The sequence below is a fragment of the Garra rufa genome, chromosome 5, assembly GCF_049309525.1.
Source record: "Garra rufa chromosome 5, GarRuf1.0, whole genome shotgun sequence".
NCBI classification, from domain to species: Eukaryota; Metazoa; Chordata; class Actinopteri; order Cypriniformes; family Cyprinidae; genus Garra; species Garra rufa.
The window spans coordinates 39,763,581-39,781,033 of NC_133365.1; the positions used below are offsets into that span (position 1 = coordinate 39,763,581).

General features: G+C 35.2%; 2 protein-coding genes across 2 annotated transcripts; one reads left to right on the forward strand and one right to left on the reverse strand.

Annotated features, from left to right (window-relative positions):
* Positions 1–820: 820 nt before the first annotated feature.
* On the reverse strand, positions 821–6,074 carry mpdu1a (mannose-P-dolichol utilization defect 1a). Its single transcript, XM_073841332.1, has 7 exons — positions 5,534–6,074; positions 5,217–5,282; positions 3,941–4,073; positions 3,640–3,725; positions 3,429–3,547; positions 3,194–3,304; positions 821–1,722 (listed from the first exon to the last, which is right to left on the reverse strand). The coding sequence occupies exons 1-7, from the start codon at positions 5,643–5,645 to the stop codon at positions 1,576–1,578; spliced, it is 774 nt and encodes a 257-aa protein (XP_073697433.1). The 5' UTR covers positions 5,646–6,074; the 3' UTR covers positions 821–1,575.
* Positions 6,075–8,745: 2,671 nt separating this feature from the next.
* tm4sf21a (transmembrane 4 L six family member 21a) lies at positions 8,746–17,449 on the forward strand. Its single transcript, XM_073840751.1, has 5 exons — positions 8,746–9,078; positions 9,540–9,605; positions 14,178–14,314; positions 14,403–14,589; positions 17,111–17,449. The coding sequence occupies exons 1-5, from the start codon at positions 8,902–8,904 to the stop codon at positions 17,117–17,119; spliced, it is 576 nt and encodes a 191-aa protein (XP_073696852.1). The 5' UTR covers positions 8,746–8,901; the 3' UTR covers positions 17,120–17,449.
* The last annotated feature ends 4 nt before the right edge of the window (positions 17,450–17,453 follow it).

Here is a 17,453-nt window from a genome sequence, read left to right on the forward strand (position 1 = left end):
ATATATAATAATAATCAATCCAAAGCACATGGAAAAATCACCCCTATCTAAATGGTGTTTACTTCATCTGCACTCATTCAAGATTTTTAATCGTTCGTGTTTGTCCAAATTTCAGAACACCATGAATTGCTATCTCCAGTCGGATCTGTTGCCACCGGAGTGCGGCCCACACAGATAGAAATACTCACCAAACACCAAGAGCACATTCTTCAGATATACAGAAGAACTGCATCAATGGGCTGCTTATCACACACAACCAAACAACACACATCAAAGTGCTCCGATAACTTAAGACACACAATCAAAATTTATAGAAAAGGTAAGTATGGAATATATAAGTAAATCACTTTGTTCTGCAAACATAATTCTTTCAAGTCCTCACACACGACTCTTTCAGACTCTCATAGGCAGGGCAAACCAACACACGCACAGTGTGGCGTTTCCACACAGACACACAGATTAGATCATTATGATGGTAGATTGAGATCTGTCAGACAGGTAGATAAGGAGCGAGCCACACGCATACACACACGCTTTATGACTCATGTTTCAGCGAGTTTTCATTGCTCCGGAAACACACACGGTCCCGCAGAGAAGACCTCCCACAAAGCAGACAGAGCCAAGACTACACAACCAGACCCAACAAACAAACCACACCACAGCGTCAACACAGTGCCTAAGCAACACCGGGGGACATGCTGCCTGCCATTTCAATACCTTTAAACTACTTGTTGACTTCACTACTAATCCCCAAGATACTTTCACTCAACACACATAATAAATTATTACGTAAAAGGAAGCAACAACATGTCAGAGGAGATTTAATAGATTAGAAACATACTTTATTACAGAAAAAGATGAAAATGGGAAGTGCATAGGATAATTTGTAATGTTTAGAAAAAAGAAACCACCAGTTAGTGAACTTACAAACATTTCACAAGACATTTAATGATTCACAACCTCTTTTCCAGGAGTGCAAATGCACATTCTGAGGTGTAAATGCATGAATGTAAAAAGTGACAGAAAGAAAAATAGAAATAGAAAAATAGTGAACAACATGTGTTTACAGTGATAAAGTTGTACAATAGGCATAAACTGTAGAAACTCAATAATACACAGTAATATAAAGAGTAAAAAACTACTCTTCTGCCACCTAGTGGTGCTTTATAGCAAAATCACCAGCTCACTTGAGCTAAATAACTACTGCCACACAGAGGCTGATTTGTGTATTGGCTTGGTGATAAAAAAAATTATAAATACATCCTATTTGTACAGCATGTACCCAAGCAAATTTAGTTTGATTAGTACTTTTCACATATTATCCAAATATCCAGGTTTTTTTACTAAATTAATCCAATATAAATTTAATATCAGTACACAATAAAATACAAGATGCTTTGTAGTAAAACTGAATTTAATTAATGAAAATGTGGAAATAATCAAGCCATTACTGACCATTTATCTGATTACTATCACAAAAGGGTTGAAAATCACATTTACGAACACTCACATTGAGTGAAACTCAATAGTCCAAAGAGTGGAAACCCTCTACGGGCAGATGTTATTTTACCTCTTTTATTCAGCTTTGTCTTTTTCCTCTTGCCCTTCTTTCTCACAGTTTGTCAAGCATTTATTCCAGTACATCAGAACCTGTGCTAGTATCACCCCACTGCAACAGCAGGCCACTGCATGCATCTGAGTTGAGAGAGAAAGGCCTGAGACCTTCATTAAGAGAGAAAGATTGTAAAACATAATGGGAAATATTAACAAAATTTATTAAACCCTCAGAATTTTGGCTTTAAAATGTCTATATAACATTTCAACTTCCATTCTTATTGCCTCAAAAAAGTCACAGTTCATTAAACATTGACCTTTTGTGCCAACACACCAATACCAGAGCATATCGTTACAAAATGGGGTAAGTTGTCACAAAGGAACCTGCCATTAACCAGGATCTTTTGACTTTTAGACTATCTGTATTGTATAAATTTCTCCAATAAAAAACAAGTTTTGACTGGTACTATATACACTATATTGCCAAAAGTATTCACTCACCTGCCTTGACTCGCATATAAACTTAAGTGACATCTCATTCCTAATCCATAGGGTTTAATATGACGTCAGTCCACCTTTGCAGCTATAACAGCTTCAACTCTTCTGGGAAGGCTGTCCACAAGGTTTAGAAGTGTGTTTACGGGAATTTTTGACCATTTTTCCAGAAGCGCATTTGTAAGGTCACACACTGATGTTGGACGAGAAGGCCTGGCTCTCAGTCTCCGCACTAATTCATCCCAAAGGTGTTCTATCGGGTTGAGGTTAGGACTCTGTGCAGGCCAGTCAGGTCCATCCACACCAGACTCGGTCATCCATGTCTTTATGGACCTTGCTTTGTGCACTGGTGCACAGTCATGCATGTGGGAAGAGGAAGGGGCCAGCTCCAAACTGTTCCCACAAAGTTGGGAGCATGGAATTGTTCGAAATGTCTTGGTATGCTGAAGCATTCAGTGTTCCTTTCACTGGAACTAAAGGGCCAAGCCCAGCTTCTGAAAAACAACCTCACATTATAATCCCTCCTCCACCAAACATTACACTTGGCACAATGCAGTCAGACAAGTACCGTTCTCCTGGCAACCACCAAACCCAGACTCGTCCATCAAATTGCTAGATGGAGAAGCGTGATTCGTCACTCCAGAGAGCCGCGTCCACTGCTCTAGAGTCCAGTGGCGGCGTGCTTTAACCCACTGCATCCGACGCTTTTTATTCCACTTGGTTATGTATGGCTTGGATGCAGCTGCATGGCCATGTAAACCCATTCCATGAGGCTCCCTGCGCACTGTTCTTGAGCTAATCTGAAGGCCACATGAAGTTTGGAGGTCTGTAGCAACTAACTCTGATCAAATGACCGTTGACTGTGGAACATTTAGGAGTGAGGAAATTTCACAACTGGACTTGTTGCACAGGTGGCATCCTATCACAGTTCGACGCTGGAATTCACTGAGCTCCTGAGAGCGACCCATTCTTTCACAAATGTTTGTCTTCATGCCTAGGTGCTTGATTTTATACTCCTGTGGCCATGGAAGTGATTGGAACACCTGATTCCGGTTATTTGGATGGGTAAGCGAATACTTTTGGCAATATAAAATAGTCTATGCAATGTTCCTATTTCGATAGCTAGGTAAACATGTGTATTCACCTGCAGAGAACTGAAGATGCGTCCCAGAGAGCCAAGAAAGACTAGGAAAACAGAGAGAGCAGACAACTGTCCTGTGTGTCCTTGTCTGAAGTTACTTCCTGCCTGAAAAAACTAGACACACATATAAAATACATAAAATACTCATATATCTTCTTTGTTTGTTTATTTTTGTAACTGCAATGAACAGATACACATTCTCTATAGAATTTTTAGGAGGTACAAAGTCCTGTCTCACCCTGCCAGCAATAACCAACAGCACATTCCACTCATGCAGGGTCCAAACCACTGACACAGGAGTCAAAGGTGAGGCCAGGAGGAACATAAAGCCACAGTATAGAGCAAGAAAATATAAACCTGCATGAAAAACCCCAAAGAAACATTTAAATGTGAAAATTTAGATTATGAATTTTTTTCATATGGTTTAAGCCTCTCTCTGTTTTTCTAACCTTTTATGGTTTTCCCTCGGAAGTGCTGCACAAGCAAAGCCAGGACAGCAATCTGGATTAATGCAAACAAACTTTCCCCCCAGGCACTGTAGACACACACAAATTCATGACTTACTATATACACTAATCAACATTCATCAAAGTTGTCCTAAAACCAAAACAATACCCGTTCTTGTCTTAGGACAACTTTGATTAACTTTTTTGATCCACTTCAAATGTTGACTACTGTACCTCTACAGTACAGCACAGTATAGTTTTTAAATATATAAGATTTTTAACATTAACGCGAGCACTGTTTTACCCAATGGGAAAGTTCTGAGTGTAGCAGAAAGCTGCATGAGTAGAGATGGCCAACAGCTCCAGAAAAATAGAGGTCAGACACAGTCCCTTAGAACTACCAGTCCAAAGAACTTTCCAGACCTGGGGAAGTGGAGCTGTGGGAAGAAGTAGATACACACATACATGTGAGGACAAATTTTACATACACCTTACAGAATCTGTAAAATGTTAATTATTTTACCAAAATAAGAGGAATCATACAAAATGCATGTTCTTTTTTATTCAGTACTGACCTGAATAAGATATTTCACATTACAGTTGTTTACAAATAGTCCACAAGAGAAAATAATAGTTGAATTTATAAAATTCATACCGTGTTGTTACCTGAATTTTTTGTTTAGTGATAGTTGTTCATGAGTCTCTCAGATGTCCTCAGTGTGAAAAGATGGATTTCAAAATCATTCAGTCATTGTTGGAAAGGGTTCAAATACAAAAAAAAAATGTTGAAAAACAAAAGAATTTGTGGGACCCAAAGGATTTTTCTTAAGACAAAAAAGGGACTCATGAACAACTACATGAGTCCCTTTAATAAATTTAACTTATTTTGTTAAATAAATGTAACTTATTTTGTCTTCTGGGAAACATGTAAGTATTGTCTGTAGCTTCTGAACGGCAGTACTAAATTAAAATAATATGATATTTAGGCAAAATAAGAAAAATGTACACATCTTCATTCTGTTCAAAAGTTTACACCCCTGGCTCTTAATCATCAGTGAGCATTTGAACCTTCTGTAATAGTTGCATATGAGTTTCTCAATTGTCCTCAGTGTGAAAAGATAGATCTCAAATTCATACACAAAAATGCTAAAAAAAAAAAAAAACTATGAATTTGCGGGACCAGAAGTATTTTTCTGAAGAACAGCTGTCAGTTAAATGTTCAGGACAAACAAGGGACTCATGAACAACTATCACTAAAAAAAAAAAAAAAAAAAAAAACACAGCTGTGGATCTTTCAGGTAACAGATTATTATGAAAATTTTTGAACAGGGTCATTTTTATAAATTCATCTATTATTTGTATTGTGAACTATATGTAAATGTGAAATGTGAAATATCTTATTCAGGTCAGTCCCTCTTATTTTGGTCAAATAATTTACATTTTGCAGATTCTTCTGCAAGGTGTATGTAAACGTTTGACCTCAACTGTACTATGAAACAGTCTCACAAGAACAGAGAAAATATGAAGTAATTATTTCAACTTTAGAGCATATGAAATATGATGTAAATTAGACTACTTACCAATAACAATTCCCACCAAAATAAATATCCCCATAGTCTTACTCAGCACAATCTTCAGACAGGGAACTAGAGAACAATACAGACATAAAGAGTAAAGAAATATTCTGTTATGTCTACAAACACACTAGATACTGAATAATTGTGAGCTGTGACCAACATTAAACATTACAGCCGTTTAATGCATTACATTAGCAGTTATATATTTCCCACAGTAAAAATGTAATTGTTTTGGAGGAGATGTTTTCACAAATCAGGGTATGTTTAAATATATATTGGCTAACATTCTCATGTTTATTCAAGATAAAGCTGTCTCTCACCGTGCATAAAGTTGAAGTAAAGGAAAAAATGGTCATAACATTTTTCTGGCATGAAGAAAGTTAGCAAAAATTCTTTCAAAGGAGGCATCGTCCCTTCATCAGACGTGTCCATAGTTCTTGTATTCCTGGCGGTTGTCGTGCTATCGGAAAATAATGTCAATTCAATTTAACCAAGTAAACAGGGTTAAACTAATCAGCCATCCGAAATAAAATACGTGACTTTTGGTCGTCTTTTCTTCTTGCGTCTAAGCAATACCCTTTGAACTTTACCTGTCCTGTCATAACATGCCTTATTTTGTAAATTCCACCAAACTATCTCTAGTTTGACAGCAAACTAAGTCTCACCAATGATGTTTAAGTTTTAAAGGGGCGTCTCTAGGTTTAGTCACTGCAACAGTTGCCTTATGACTTCTTTATTGCTCCCGAAAAGAGAGTCCCATTTCTCTTGTATGTGTTTTAATTAGGCTAAGCTAAATTATCTTAAATTACTATAATTACTTTTTGTCGATTTTTGACGTTTTTGTATTGACGCAAATAACGCACATGTTTGCCATCAGTATTGCTCGCCATCAGAACCGGGGTCGGAGGAAACAGAGGAAAATGTGTTCCTGCAGGGGGCGCTGGAGGCTCATATAACCGAGCGCCCTCTTGAGGAACACTGTCACTTAATATCTGGTGTATAATATCTAATATATAAAGCATCGAATTACAGCTGCATTCCAGAGATCTTTATTATTTGTCATGAATTGGTCAAATTAAATAATCCAGTCTAGTCACTGTTCCTATTGTGAAGTCCCATCCTTTTTAGTATATAAAGTTGAAATAGTTTATCTTTCTGGAGAATTTCTTTGACTGTGATTCTGTAATTATTGTGTCATTATATTTTATGCAATCTAAATTGACATAGAGATGCATTTTAAATACAACATAAAATAATGAAATAACATGCATTTTGCTTTGTAGTTCAACCTATGCTGTCATTTGACTATTTGTGAAATACACATGTATAGGCAACAGTCTATGTGATTTTAGCCTATACATCGTAGGCTAAAATATTATTGAATCAAATTTACTTGATTTTTTGCAGCTCTACATTGTGGTCCACTTGTCTTTGCACCATGGGAAGGGCAATGCTGTCACAAGGCAGTTTTTTGTATTCAAGTATATCAAGTATTTAAATTAATTATTTTTTTATTTACAGTTGAAGTCAAAAGTTTACATACACCTTACAGAATCTGCTAAATGTTAATTTTTTTCAACCAAAATAAGAGGGATTGTACAAAATGCATGTCATTTTCTTTTTAGTACTGACCTGAATAAGATATTTCACGTAAAAGGCGTTTACATATAGTCATACAAGACAAAATAGCAGTTAAATTTATAAAAATAACCCCATTCAAAAGTTTACATACACTTGATTCTTAATACTGTATTGTTACCTGAATGATCCACAACACTGGATACTGGTGTGAACCACCAAAAGTCATTAGTTCAGGCTTCGTAGCTCTGAAAAAATTCAAATAAATAAATAAAGTTTGAAAAGATGGATCTCAAAATTATACAGTCATTGTTGGAAAACGTTCAAATACACAAAAATAATGAAAAACCAAAGAATCTGTGGGACCTGAATGATTTTTCTGAAAAAAAACAGCAGGCAGTTTAACTGTTTAGGACAAACGAGACTTATGAACAACTATCACTAAAAAAATAATTTAAATTAAAAAACACAGCTGTGGATCATTCAGGTAACAACACAGTATTAAGAATCAAGCGTGTGTAAACTTTTGAATGGGTCATTTTATAAATTCAACCATTTATTTCTTATGTGGACTATATGTAAAAAAAAATATGTGAAATATCTTATTCAGATCAGTACTAAATAAAAAAAAATATCATGCATTCCTTATTTTAATAAAATAATTAACATCTTGCAGATTCTACAAGGTGTATGTAAATTTTTGACCTCAACTGTATGTTTTAAAAAGAGGCTTTTAGGCAGATATAATAACATACCAACCAGTAATGCTTTCTTGCGTATACACAAGATACACTTTTGCCTCTACAAAAATATTTCGGTTAGCTAGAAAGAAGACCTAAGTATACTTTTAGAATTTACTCTCTGAATTGGCAACAACACAAAGTTAAGTTTGATGGGAAACATTATTAGGATGTTACATCATTATCCTGCTGTGATAATCTGATTTGTGTGAACTGTGTTTGTGATCCCAGTGGAAGCATTTCATTTGGCAAACACTTGTTTTTGTCAGTTTGGCTGATGGGTGTGTCAGTGTTCTAGTACGCTGGAAATTAGGGGTTAGGCATGCAGGAAAAGCCTTTAAAGGAGAGGAGTTCTTCCAGTGTTTCCATAAACTATGCCTGCACCTCTTCTCAAACATAAACTCTGCTGAACATCAAAAAATAGCTCATACTGTGTCACAAACACTATCATCAGTCACTGCAAATGTGTTCAACTCCTTTAAAGGAAATACTAACACAAAAACATGAGCTTTCTTGAATGAAATAAAAAAGGTTTACCACAGCAGAATCAGTATATGTTAATAAATTATTAGGGTGGACAGCAATTGTCATTTAATAATTTCTCATTTACTGGGAAAGGAAATAGCAGATCGTTTTTTTAGATAACACTATTTGATTTACAGTGACACTGTCATGGTGTTTTTCCCTCACTACAGACACAGTCCAAAGTCCCACGGCGCATTTGTTTTATAGCACCTTGTGCAAACATTATTTAGTGAAGTGAGTACAACAGACATCCCACACTTTTCTCCACAGTTCATAATTCATTTCGTGTCAGATCTGACTCAGGCTGCAAATGAATGATTAGAAATGCACTGTTTACAAGTGTTATGACAACCAGAGTGACATTCGTAGATCCCTACAAAAATTAAATGCATAATAACAAAAACTTGTAAATATGGGTTATAAGCTGTAGCTTTTAATGTTTAATGATGGTTAGTTTAAAATTCTTAAAATAGCCTGTGTGAATTCTGGGTTAAAAGGTTTATGTACTACAAACAGTTAAACATTTTAACACTGTACCTCACACAAAAAAAGGGTAAATAAAACAATATAATTTTATATCGTATATTTTAGATTTAGATTCTCATTTAGATTCTCTGGACAGGGTGCGGTTAGAGGAACTGTATTCAATGGGCTGGTCTTATCTTAACTCAGTAATGTATGACTAGTACTGCACATAAAAACCTCTGCACTCTGGCAGAAGGACAAATTCAGGGTGTGTTTGAGACTCAGAGACCATAACCAAATTTTTGGCCAAGCTTGCAGCTTTTATTTGAAATCGTGTAGATTCTGTTCTCTGACTTCAGGATTGACACTCATTTTGCAGCATGTGTACGGGAAAATGTGCGCTTTGCGTCGGGACAAGTCTGTACCCGTTGGCAGTCATCTCCATAATATGCAATATTATGCTGTTTTTCCCTGGCTGGGATGTAAAGTATGTGCAGAATGGACAAATTACTGAGGAGGTCAAATACATGGGAGGACTGGTTGGAGGGGGAATTCTGGTAAGTCCGACTTTAATGGTAAACAAATGTTGAGCTATGTAAAATTTAATTTCTATTTATGCATCATATGATAGTACATATTGTATAAATTTGATTCTAAGTTTAGTTCGGGGCTTGCCAGTCACATTTCTACAATTAAGCTGCCTTTGTAAAAAAATGCAAGTCTTAATTTGATTTGGGGAAAGGAATGTGCAAAAAGATTTTTGCCTTGTTTAATGAGAAACCGTGAGTAAAAAATACTGTTTTATGAGTATCTTTATGAGTCAAAGATAGAAAGATAGATTATCGAAGTAAGGTATCATTGTAACCTCACACCAAATAGGAATCAAAGTGAATCAAGTGTGAACATAGTGACCTTGAATGTACAAAATATAGTTATTATGTGTTAGAGTCAATGCAAACTGTAATAAATGACAAAGTGAAAAAAAAAAAAAAAAAAAATTCTCCTCCCTCTCCTCCAGGTGCTGATTCCAGCATTTCACATTCACCTGACTGGAAAGCAGGGTTGTTGTGCTAACCGCTGTGGGGTGAGTTTACGCCAACCCTAACACCAACATACACTTTATTTTTAGTCTGAAGTTTATAAATATCTACAATCCTTTACAAAATTCAACTACGAAGAGGATTGTCCACTGGATCTTTACAACCCCAGGAAAAGTGATGCATTTTGTCACTTTTATAAATAGCTTGAAACATTCAAGTAAATCTGTTAAGGGATAAAAAAGTTTCCATATTCAGAGAGTTTAGAAATCGAAGCACAAGTGCAGACTTTTAGCAAACTGAATATTAATAATAAAAAAATGAATAACTCCAGCTCCTCCCATAAGTTGAGGACTGTGTTCTCTTAACACACCAAGACAAATAAATGTATTCAGAATGTAACCGAGTACATGTGATGTGAAGAACATATGTCATGTGTCTGTAGGCATGAAGAACAGATAGGGCTGGGCGATTAATCGAAAAATAATCGAAATCGACATTCAGAACCTATAATCGTTCAAATTTTTCCAGGAAGATTATTTCAATTACTTTCCCTTTAAAAAACACAAGCGCTCCGTTACGTTATTCCGCCGACATGTCGATGGAGAGCTTAAACAGTATTTATACAGTAAAAAGTATTTACAGGATATACAAGGGTAATTTTATTTAGAGGAGATACTGCTTATTTTCTACTTTTAAAATGAAAAACATTGAAAATTATTTATTTTGTTTCCAATAGTGCAAGTTATTTATTTTCACTAATTTAAGAAAAATGTGACTTTTCGTTTTAAGCAATGCTTGCTTTAATTTCAGTTGTTCAACACTGATGTTCAATTAATAATCATAGATCGTAGATAGTGTGTTTCCTTCAATTATTTTAAAATCAAGTAATGCACCCTTCATCCAAAAATCTCTCGCTTGTAATATGTGAACATATTTACTGTACAAAACTTGTCAGTGAACTATGAGGGCAAAAAAATAATTATTATATAAATATAATTAAATATAATTTTATTAATAAATAAAATAATCGTTCATTAATCGTAATCGGGTTAAAATGTTCAATTAATCGAGATTTTGATTCTAAGCCAAATTGCCCAGCCCTAAGAACAGACCAATCTGAAAATACACAGACGCTCCTCTGTTTAGAAAAAATCTACAAAGATGTGACTCATGAGACAAACATGTGGCTTTAAAGATGTGCAGTCATCGCAAATATTTGCAGAACCTCAGCAGTTTTACAGGAATGACTGTGGCTGACCACTTTACTAAACAGAGTTCATTTTTCAGCCATATTGTTGTGTGACTGGAAAGTTGTTCTTAAGATGTCCTCAATCACTGTAAAAAATTTAACGTAAAATCAACAGTAACTTACTGGCAACAAATATCCAACAAGCTTCAGTATTTTATTCCACGGTAAAATTACTGTAAATCTGACAACAGTACTTCACAGCATACCGTATATTAACTTACAGTATATTTATACTGTAAAATTAATTACAGTTCTTATTTTTGCACTGTATTTTAAAATACAATAGTTAACAGCATACTGTATAATAACTTACAGCATATTTATACTGTAAAATTAATTACAGTTCTTATTTTTGCACTGTATTTTAAAATACAATAGTTAACAGCATACTGTATAATAACTTACAGCATATTTATACTGTAAAATTAATTACAGTGCTTGTTTTTGCACTGTATTTTAAAATACTGTAAAGTTACTATGCAGTATAATTGATTATGGTATATATATATATATATATATATATATATATATATATATATATATATGTCCACACAACATATAACCAACTGCAATCTGTTACACGCTTAAAAAAAGAATGAAAGCTAAAGGCGCGTATGCAAAAAATATTTCACACAGTTATATTACTGATTATTAGATGTTACGTCAATTATGACAACACACAGAAGTCAGTTTAAAATTCTTTATTAAAATTTAATTAAACTAGAAACACTCCAGACTTGGCAGGGCCAAGCAAAGAGCGAAACTCATTCTCAGCACACTGAAATCTTGAACAACTGTACACACTGAAAGAAATAAAAAACATATTCAACACTGCATAGACGTACACACGGATTACTTTTATGAATTTTAGTGCATTATTCAATAACTGAAATGACTTACCTCTGTTTATAATGAAGGAGCGAAACTCATCCTCAGCACACTGAAATCTTGAACAACTGTACACACTGAATGAAATGAAAAACATATTCAACACTGCATAGACGTACACACGGATTACTTTTATGAATTGTTCTAAAAATTAGAAAAGGTTAGACTTTTTAATTGATTTATAGAGCTAATAAAAAATCTGATCTTTAAAATGTCGATTTGTGCCGTGCAAAGAGCATGAGTGCTTCCCAATACACAAATTGATGCATCCTTATTTTCTCACTCCGCCCTTCCCTCGAAATTGGGTGTCGAAATTTTATTGAATGTTTAATGTTGTGCTTGTTCAATTTACGCAGCTCCCCCGTTAATGATCTAGAACCCCCTTAGCACCTGCGTGGCTGCGTTAAGAATTCTCTGGTGCTGCCCCACGGGGATTAACGCTATATTGGTCATTTTCGTGAATATCAAACTAATATCAAATATACAACTAAATTAACCGCAGACCGTTGGCAGTGGTTTTATCCAGACATTAATAAACTAATACAGTCCACTTGAATTAGGCTAGTGAATGAAAGCGAATGAGCAAAATCGAACTAAAGTTTGAGGATGCCGAGACTCGGGAATTCATTCGGCGGGACTTTCACTGCCTGTGTATTCACTAAGTGTGCATCGTACTAACGCTATAAAATGCATAATATGACTAATAACACTGTGGTTGTCCATTCAATTCGTGTAACGTTAGGCCCTATAACATAACTTGCTACCGGTAGGGTTATGTTATAACGTTATGTTAACATATTGTTGTATGAGGCCTCGATCGCGACAGGCAACACGCACACGGTGTAATTTACACACAAGTGTTCAGAAACAAGAACATTTCGATTACTTTGTTCTAAACTTAAAAAAAAAAAAAACATCAAACCTTGTGATAACTAGTATTTGACTTACTGGCTAGAATGTTCGCGTTAAAAAGCTAACGTTACCATAACTTTACCTTTATATCAAATTTACCACCGATTAGGATACTTAACAGTTAATGGTAAAACGAATATGTTCACATTTGTAGTGGTGAAACATTTAGAAATACAAATTTTTAAGATTTTGAATACAATTTTACATCTTACCTAGCTAGTTCTTGCTGGTTCTGTGTGCTCCGTCCGAAGTCTCTCTCAGTCAGGATGAAATGGGCTGTATCCGAAATCGCCCCCTATACCCTCATTCACTATTCCCTACATTAGTCCACTCATTCAGTCCACTTGAAGGAGTGAGTGAAAACGAGTGAGTGAATTCGGACACTGAGTGCACCGGAAGGACTGCCGCTTTTGCATAGTATTGCTTACTGTTTAACAATCATTTAAAACGGACAGTTCGAGTAGTTAGATTAAAGGATTTATCTTGAACTATGTCAAGGAGTTTACATATAAACCCTGGTTAAACAATTTAATAATCAATTTACAACTAATTTGTACCCGTGTTGTACGCAGTGGACAAGCGAATGGATGGATGATTCAGCTGCGGGCGCCATCGTCTGGCGAGACGCGGGAATTCAGTCGGCGCGCGACTCTCACAGTGCATTATGGGTTATCTCTAGCTGTTGAGCGTACATCGGTTGTACACTCGTTTTTGCGGTGCATTGTGGGATTGAATGAGTGCACTCGGGAACGTTCACTATGGTTTCGAACACCACTTAAAATGGCTGTCCCCTCAAATAGTGCACTATTTGAGGGTATAGGGGGCGATTTCGGATACAGCCATGGAAAATCCGAGAAGAGTGTGACGGCTGACGGTTAGATGATTGGTTGCCAGGTGTATATCCCGTGCGATTCGCTCTTTATGTAATTAACTTAAGTGTGTAAATCGAAAGCAAAATAATAATAATAATAATAATAAATCATGGAAATCGATTTTTACCTTTGATATTAGTTGTGTTTGTGACAAAATCTGGCAACCATAAAGAAAAAAAAAAGAAAAAAACACCCAAGCAAATTTAAACTTTTTTTAACTATAGCATAAATGCCTTCTATGGGTTACCTTATGAAACGATGTATTATAAAATTCCTAAGCTGAAATAACCTCAATAAACCAAAAAATGTCCTCTGTCGGGCATGTCTGTTGGAATATTACTGTCATCAATTTAACAGGAGTATAAGGATTACTGTAATTATTTTTTCCCCCCACCAAAGAAAAGCATAAATTGACAGCAACTTTCCTGTAAATAGTTATACGGTGACAAAGCTGAAAATACAGCAAAAATGATGTAAAAGCTATAAAATTGACAGCAACTTACTGTAAAGTGTTTCTACAGTAAACTTTCACTGAAAATACAGCAATAATACTGTGAAAACAACAGAAATCATTTACAGTAGTAGATAGCAAATGTAATGATATAATATAATGATTTAATGACATTAAATTCATTTTGTGTGTATTTGTATTTTAAATAAATTAAATTATTTCGATTATGCATTTTCTATTTCAGATGTTCCTGTCCATTTTATTTGCAGCAGTGGGCGTAGTCGGTGCGCTTTATAGTTTCGTTGTGGCACTGATGGGTCTAATTCATGGGCCATACTGTAAATATCTCCTTGTTATTTGGGGGACTCCCTTCAAAGACAAGTAAGAGACACACCACAGCACTTTAGAGCGTGTAATGACAATTCTTACTGATAAATTTATTTAAATGTGTTTTGTCTTTATTTCTCAGAGAGGAGAGTTACCTTAAGGACCGTAACTCATGGGGAACTTGCACTGAGCCAAACAATGTGGTGGAGTTTAATGTGGGTCTGTTCTCAACACTTCTGGTGACCAGCGCCATTCAGCTCATCCTCTGTGGCATACAGATGATCAACGGCCTCTTCGGTTGCCTCTGTGGAACCTGCAAAGAGAAAGGGGTGAGAGACACTAACTGACAAACAAAAGTAGAGAATGAGGAATACAAAAAGTTGTAACGCATTCTAAAAACTTAAAAACAGTCCACTAATATGTTCAAAACAATCTACCTTGCAATCAGACGAATGCTACAGCTAAATTTCATAGTTATATTAATAGTGAAGCCTCTTGAGGTAATTTTCACTTACCATTTTTTTTTTCCAACAATGAAGAAAGCCTATGGGCAAGACTTCCGGTTCATTATCCGCTACCGCTAATTATGATAATAAAATAAAATAACATGGTAAAACACACCAGTTTGCAATATCTAGCAGCAAAACAAGCTGTTTTGTACAGCTAAAAACAGCTGGATGTGGATGAGCCCGGAAGCCTGACCCATAAAATATACAAATGGCCACACCCATTCTTAGGGAGAAAAGATGGCGAAAGTTGCCTTGTGTGAACCAACTCAAAGCTTGTGTCTGCCAAAAAAATAATAAACAAATTACATAATATTTAAAAATATAAACAATTAATTACTTAATAATTCACAGGGCAATTTCACCTAACCATATGAGCATACCGATATACAGCATTGCCAGTGCATATGACAGTGAATATTAGAGAATTATCAGATTTCTGAATGTCGAAATTGACCAGTTAGGTCCAGAGAGATGCTTTTTCAATATTACTGCAGCAATTTTAATAGATTGTTAATTATTTTAATCTCTATGAATGCCAGAACTATCTTTATATGCCAGAACTTATCTTTAATACAAACCCGCTGAAAAAAAAAACAGCTAAAACTAGCCTAAGCTAGTTGGCTGGTTTTATCTGGTTTAAGGTAGACCTGCTAAAGAAGTGGTCAAAACCTCTCTAAAGACTAGCGCGCTGACCAGCTATGACCAGCTAAAACCAGCCAACCAGTTTAGGCTGGTGTTAGCTGTTTTTTTTTCTGCAAAAAATTTCAATATAACACTGTTTCCTAACTACACGCGACGCGACAAGATTCCAGCGACAAGCAATTTGGCTGTCCACACTAGACGTGACGCGACGCGACAGATATCACTGCCATTCAAAACCACAGAAGTGAACTGCATTCTAAACGAAATAGACGCATTTATAATCTAATTCATACATATTAAAACTTTTTAACATTGTTAAAACTACCTACTGAGTGACTGATACAATCTTTGTTATGGAATAAGCTTGTTGGTTCGCACTGAGTCCGCAGTTTTAACGTACATGTTTGCTTTAATTTATTTTCTTAAGATTTTGTGTTGTATGTGGTTACATTAATGTATTATGAACAAATGAATTAACTATAATATTTTAATACATTAACCTAGATTAATAAATGTTTTAAGATTTTATTTTTTTAAGATGTTGCTTTCAGTATGGCTATAAATGTCACGCATTATGATATTCAAACTCACATTAGACACTTTTAACACTGAATAAAGCACATAATCAGTACCTGCTGGGATTATCACTGTCATAGTTTGTATGTTGTTTAAATCGTGACGTCGCGGAAATAGAAACCGTTTCTAAAATGTGACCCTGGACCACAAAACCAGTCATAAGTGTAAATTTGTCGAAATTGAGATTCTTACGTCATCTGAAAGCTGAGTAAATAAGCTTTCCATTGATATATTGTGTTTTAAAATAGGACAATGTTTGTCTGAGATACAACTATTTGAAAACCTAGAATCTGAGGGTGCGAAAAATCTAAATATTGAGAAAATCGCCTTAAAAGTTGTCCAAACTAAGTTCTTAGCAATGCATATTACTAATCAAAAATCAAGTTTTTATATATTTATGGTAGAAAATTTACAAAATATCTTAATGGAACATGATCTTTACTTAATATGCTAATGATTTTTGGCATAAAAGAAAAGTCGATAATTTTGACCCATACAATGTATTTTTGGCTATTGCCACAAATATACCCTTGCTACTTAAGACTGCTTTTGTGGTCCAGGGTCACAAATAGAAATTTGGCGTGTGGCAGTCTCAGCTAGTTAGGACAAAAACTATACATTTTATGTATACAAATTAATTGTTTACACCTAAACAGTAGTATTATTACAATATAACGTTAATTGCATGTCTCCTACAGTCTCCATAACGGACCTATATCCGCCTTTTTCTTCCTGTAAGAGTGGGCGCGGCCATTCGTAAATTTCATGGGTCTGACTTCCGGTCCCATCTGCGTCCAGCTATTTTTTAGCTGTACAAACACCTTGCTTTGATGCTTAATGTTGCAAATTGGTGTCTTACCATATTATTTTAATGTATTATCTTAAATATGAGCTCACTGGTTTGTAGTGCAACAGTTTTAGGCTTATTTTCTCGTTAAAGATAAAGGTGGATACTTTTGAATTAAATGCACTGGCCTTATCTTCTTACACCTCAATAATGTAGCAAAATAGCCTCGTTCCAGGCAAAATTAGCAAAAGTTGAAACAGTCATTCTCTTTAAAAAGTGATGAAATCAGATCGTGCTATTGTCTTATCTATATACATTTCTATTGTTATTTTGTAGCCGCTGTAATCCCCGACTGCTTCAGAGATCATACCCCTCATTATCTACCATCCAGCCTCCTCAAACAGCTAATCAGCACCCTCTTGTGGAAGATTCTACCTGAACATTTTAATAAAAGTTTGTCCTTTCTTATTCTTGTCATCTGTAGATGTTTATTGCTGATATTTTGGCTTAATACTGCTTTTCTTTTTATGTAATAGCTTATGTATAATGACTCAAGAGTGAGTAATATTTTAATGGAAAATGCTTTAATAATGGCATAACACTTGTTTTGTATCTGTTTTTTTATAGTTCTGAAATTAAATAAACATAATAAAATAAAAATAATCCAAACTCTTACACA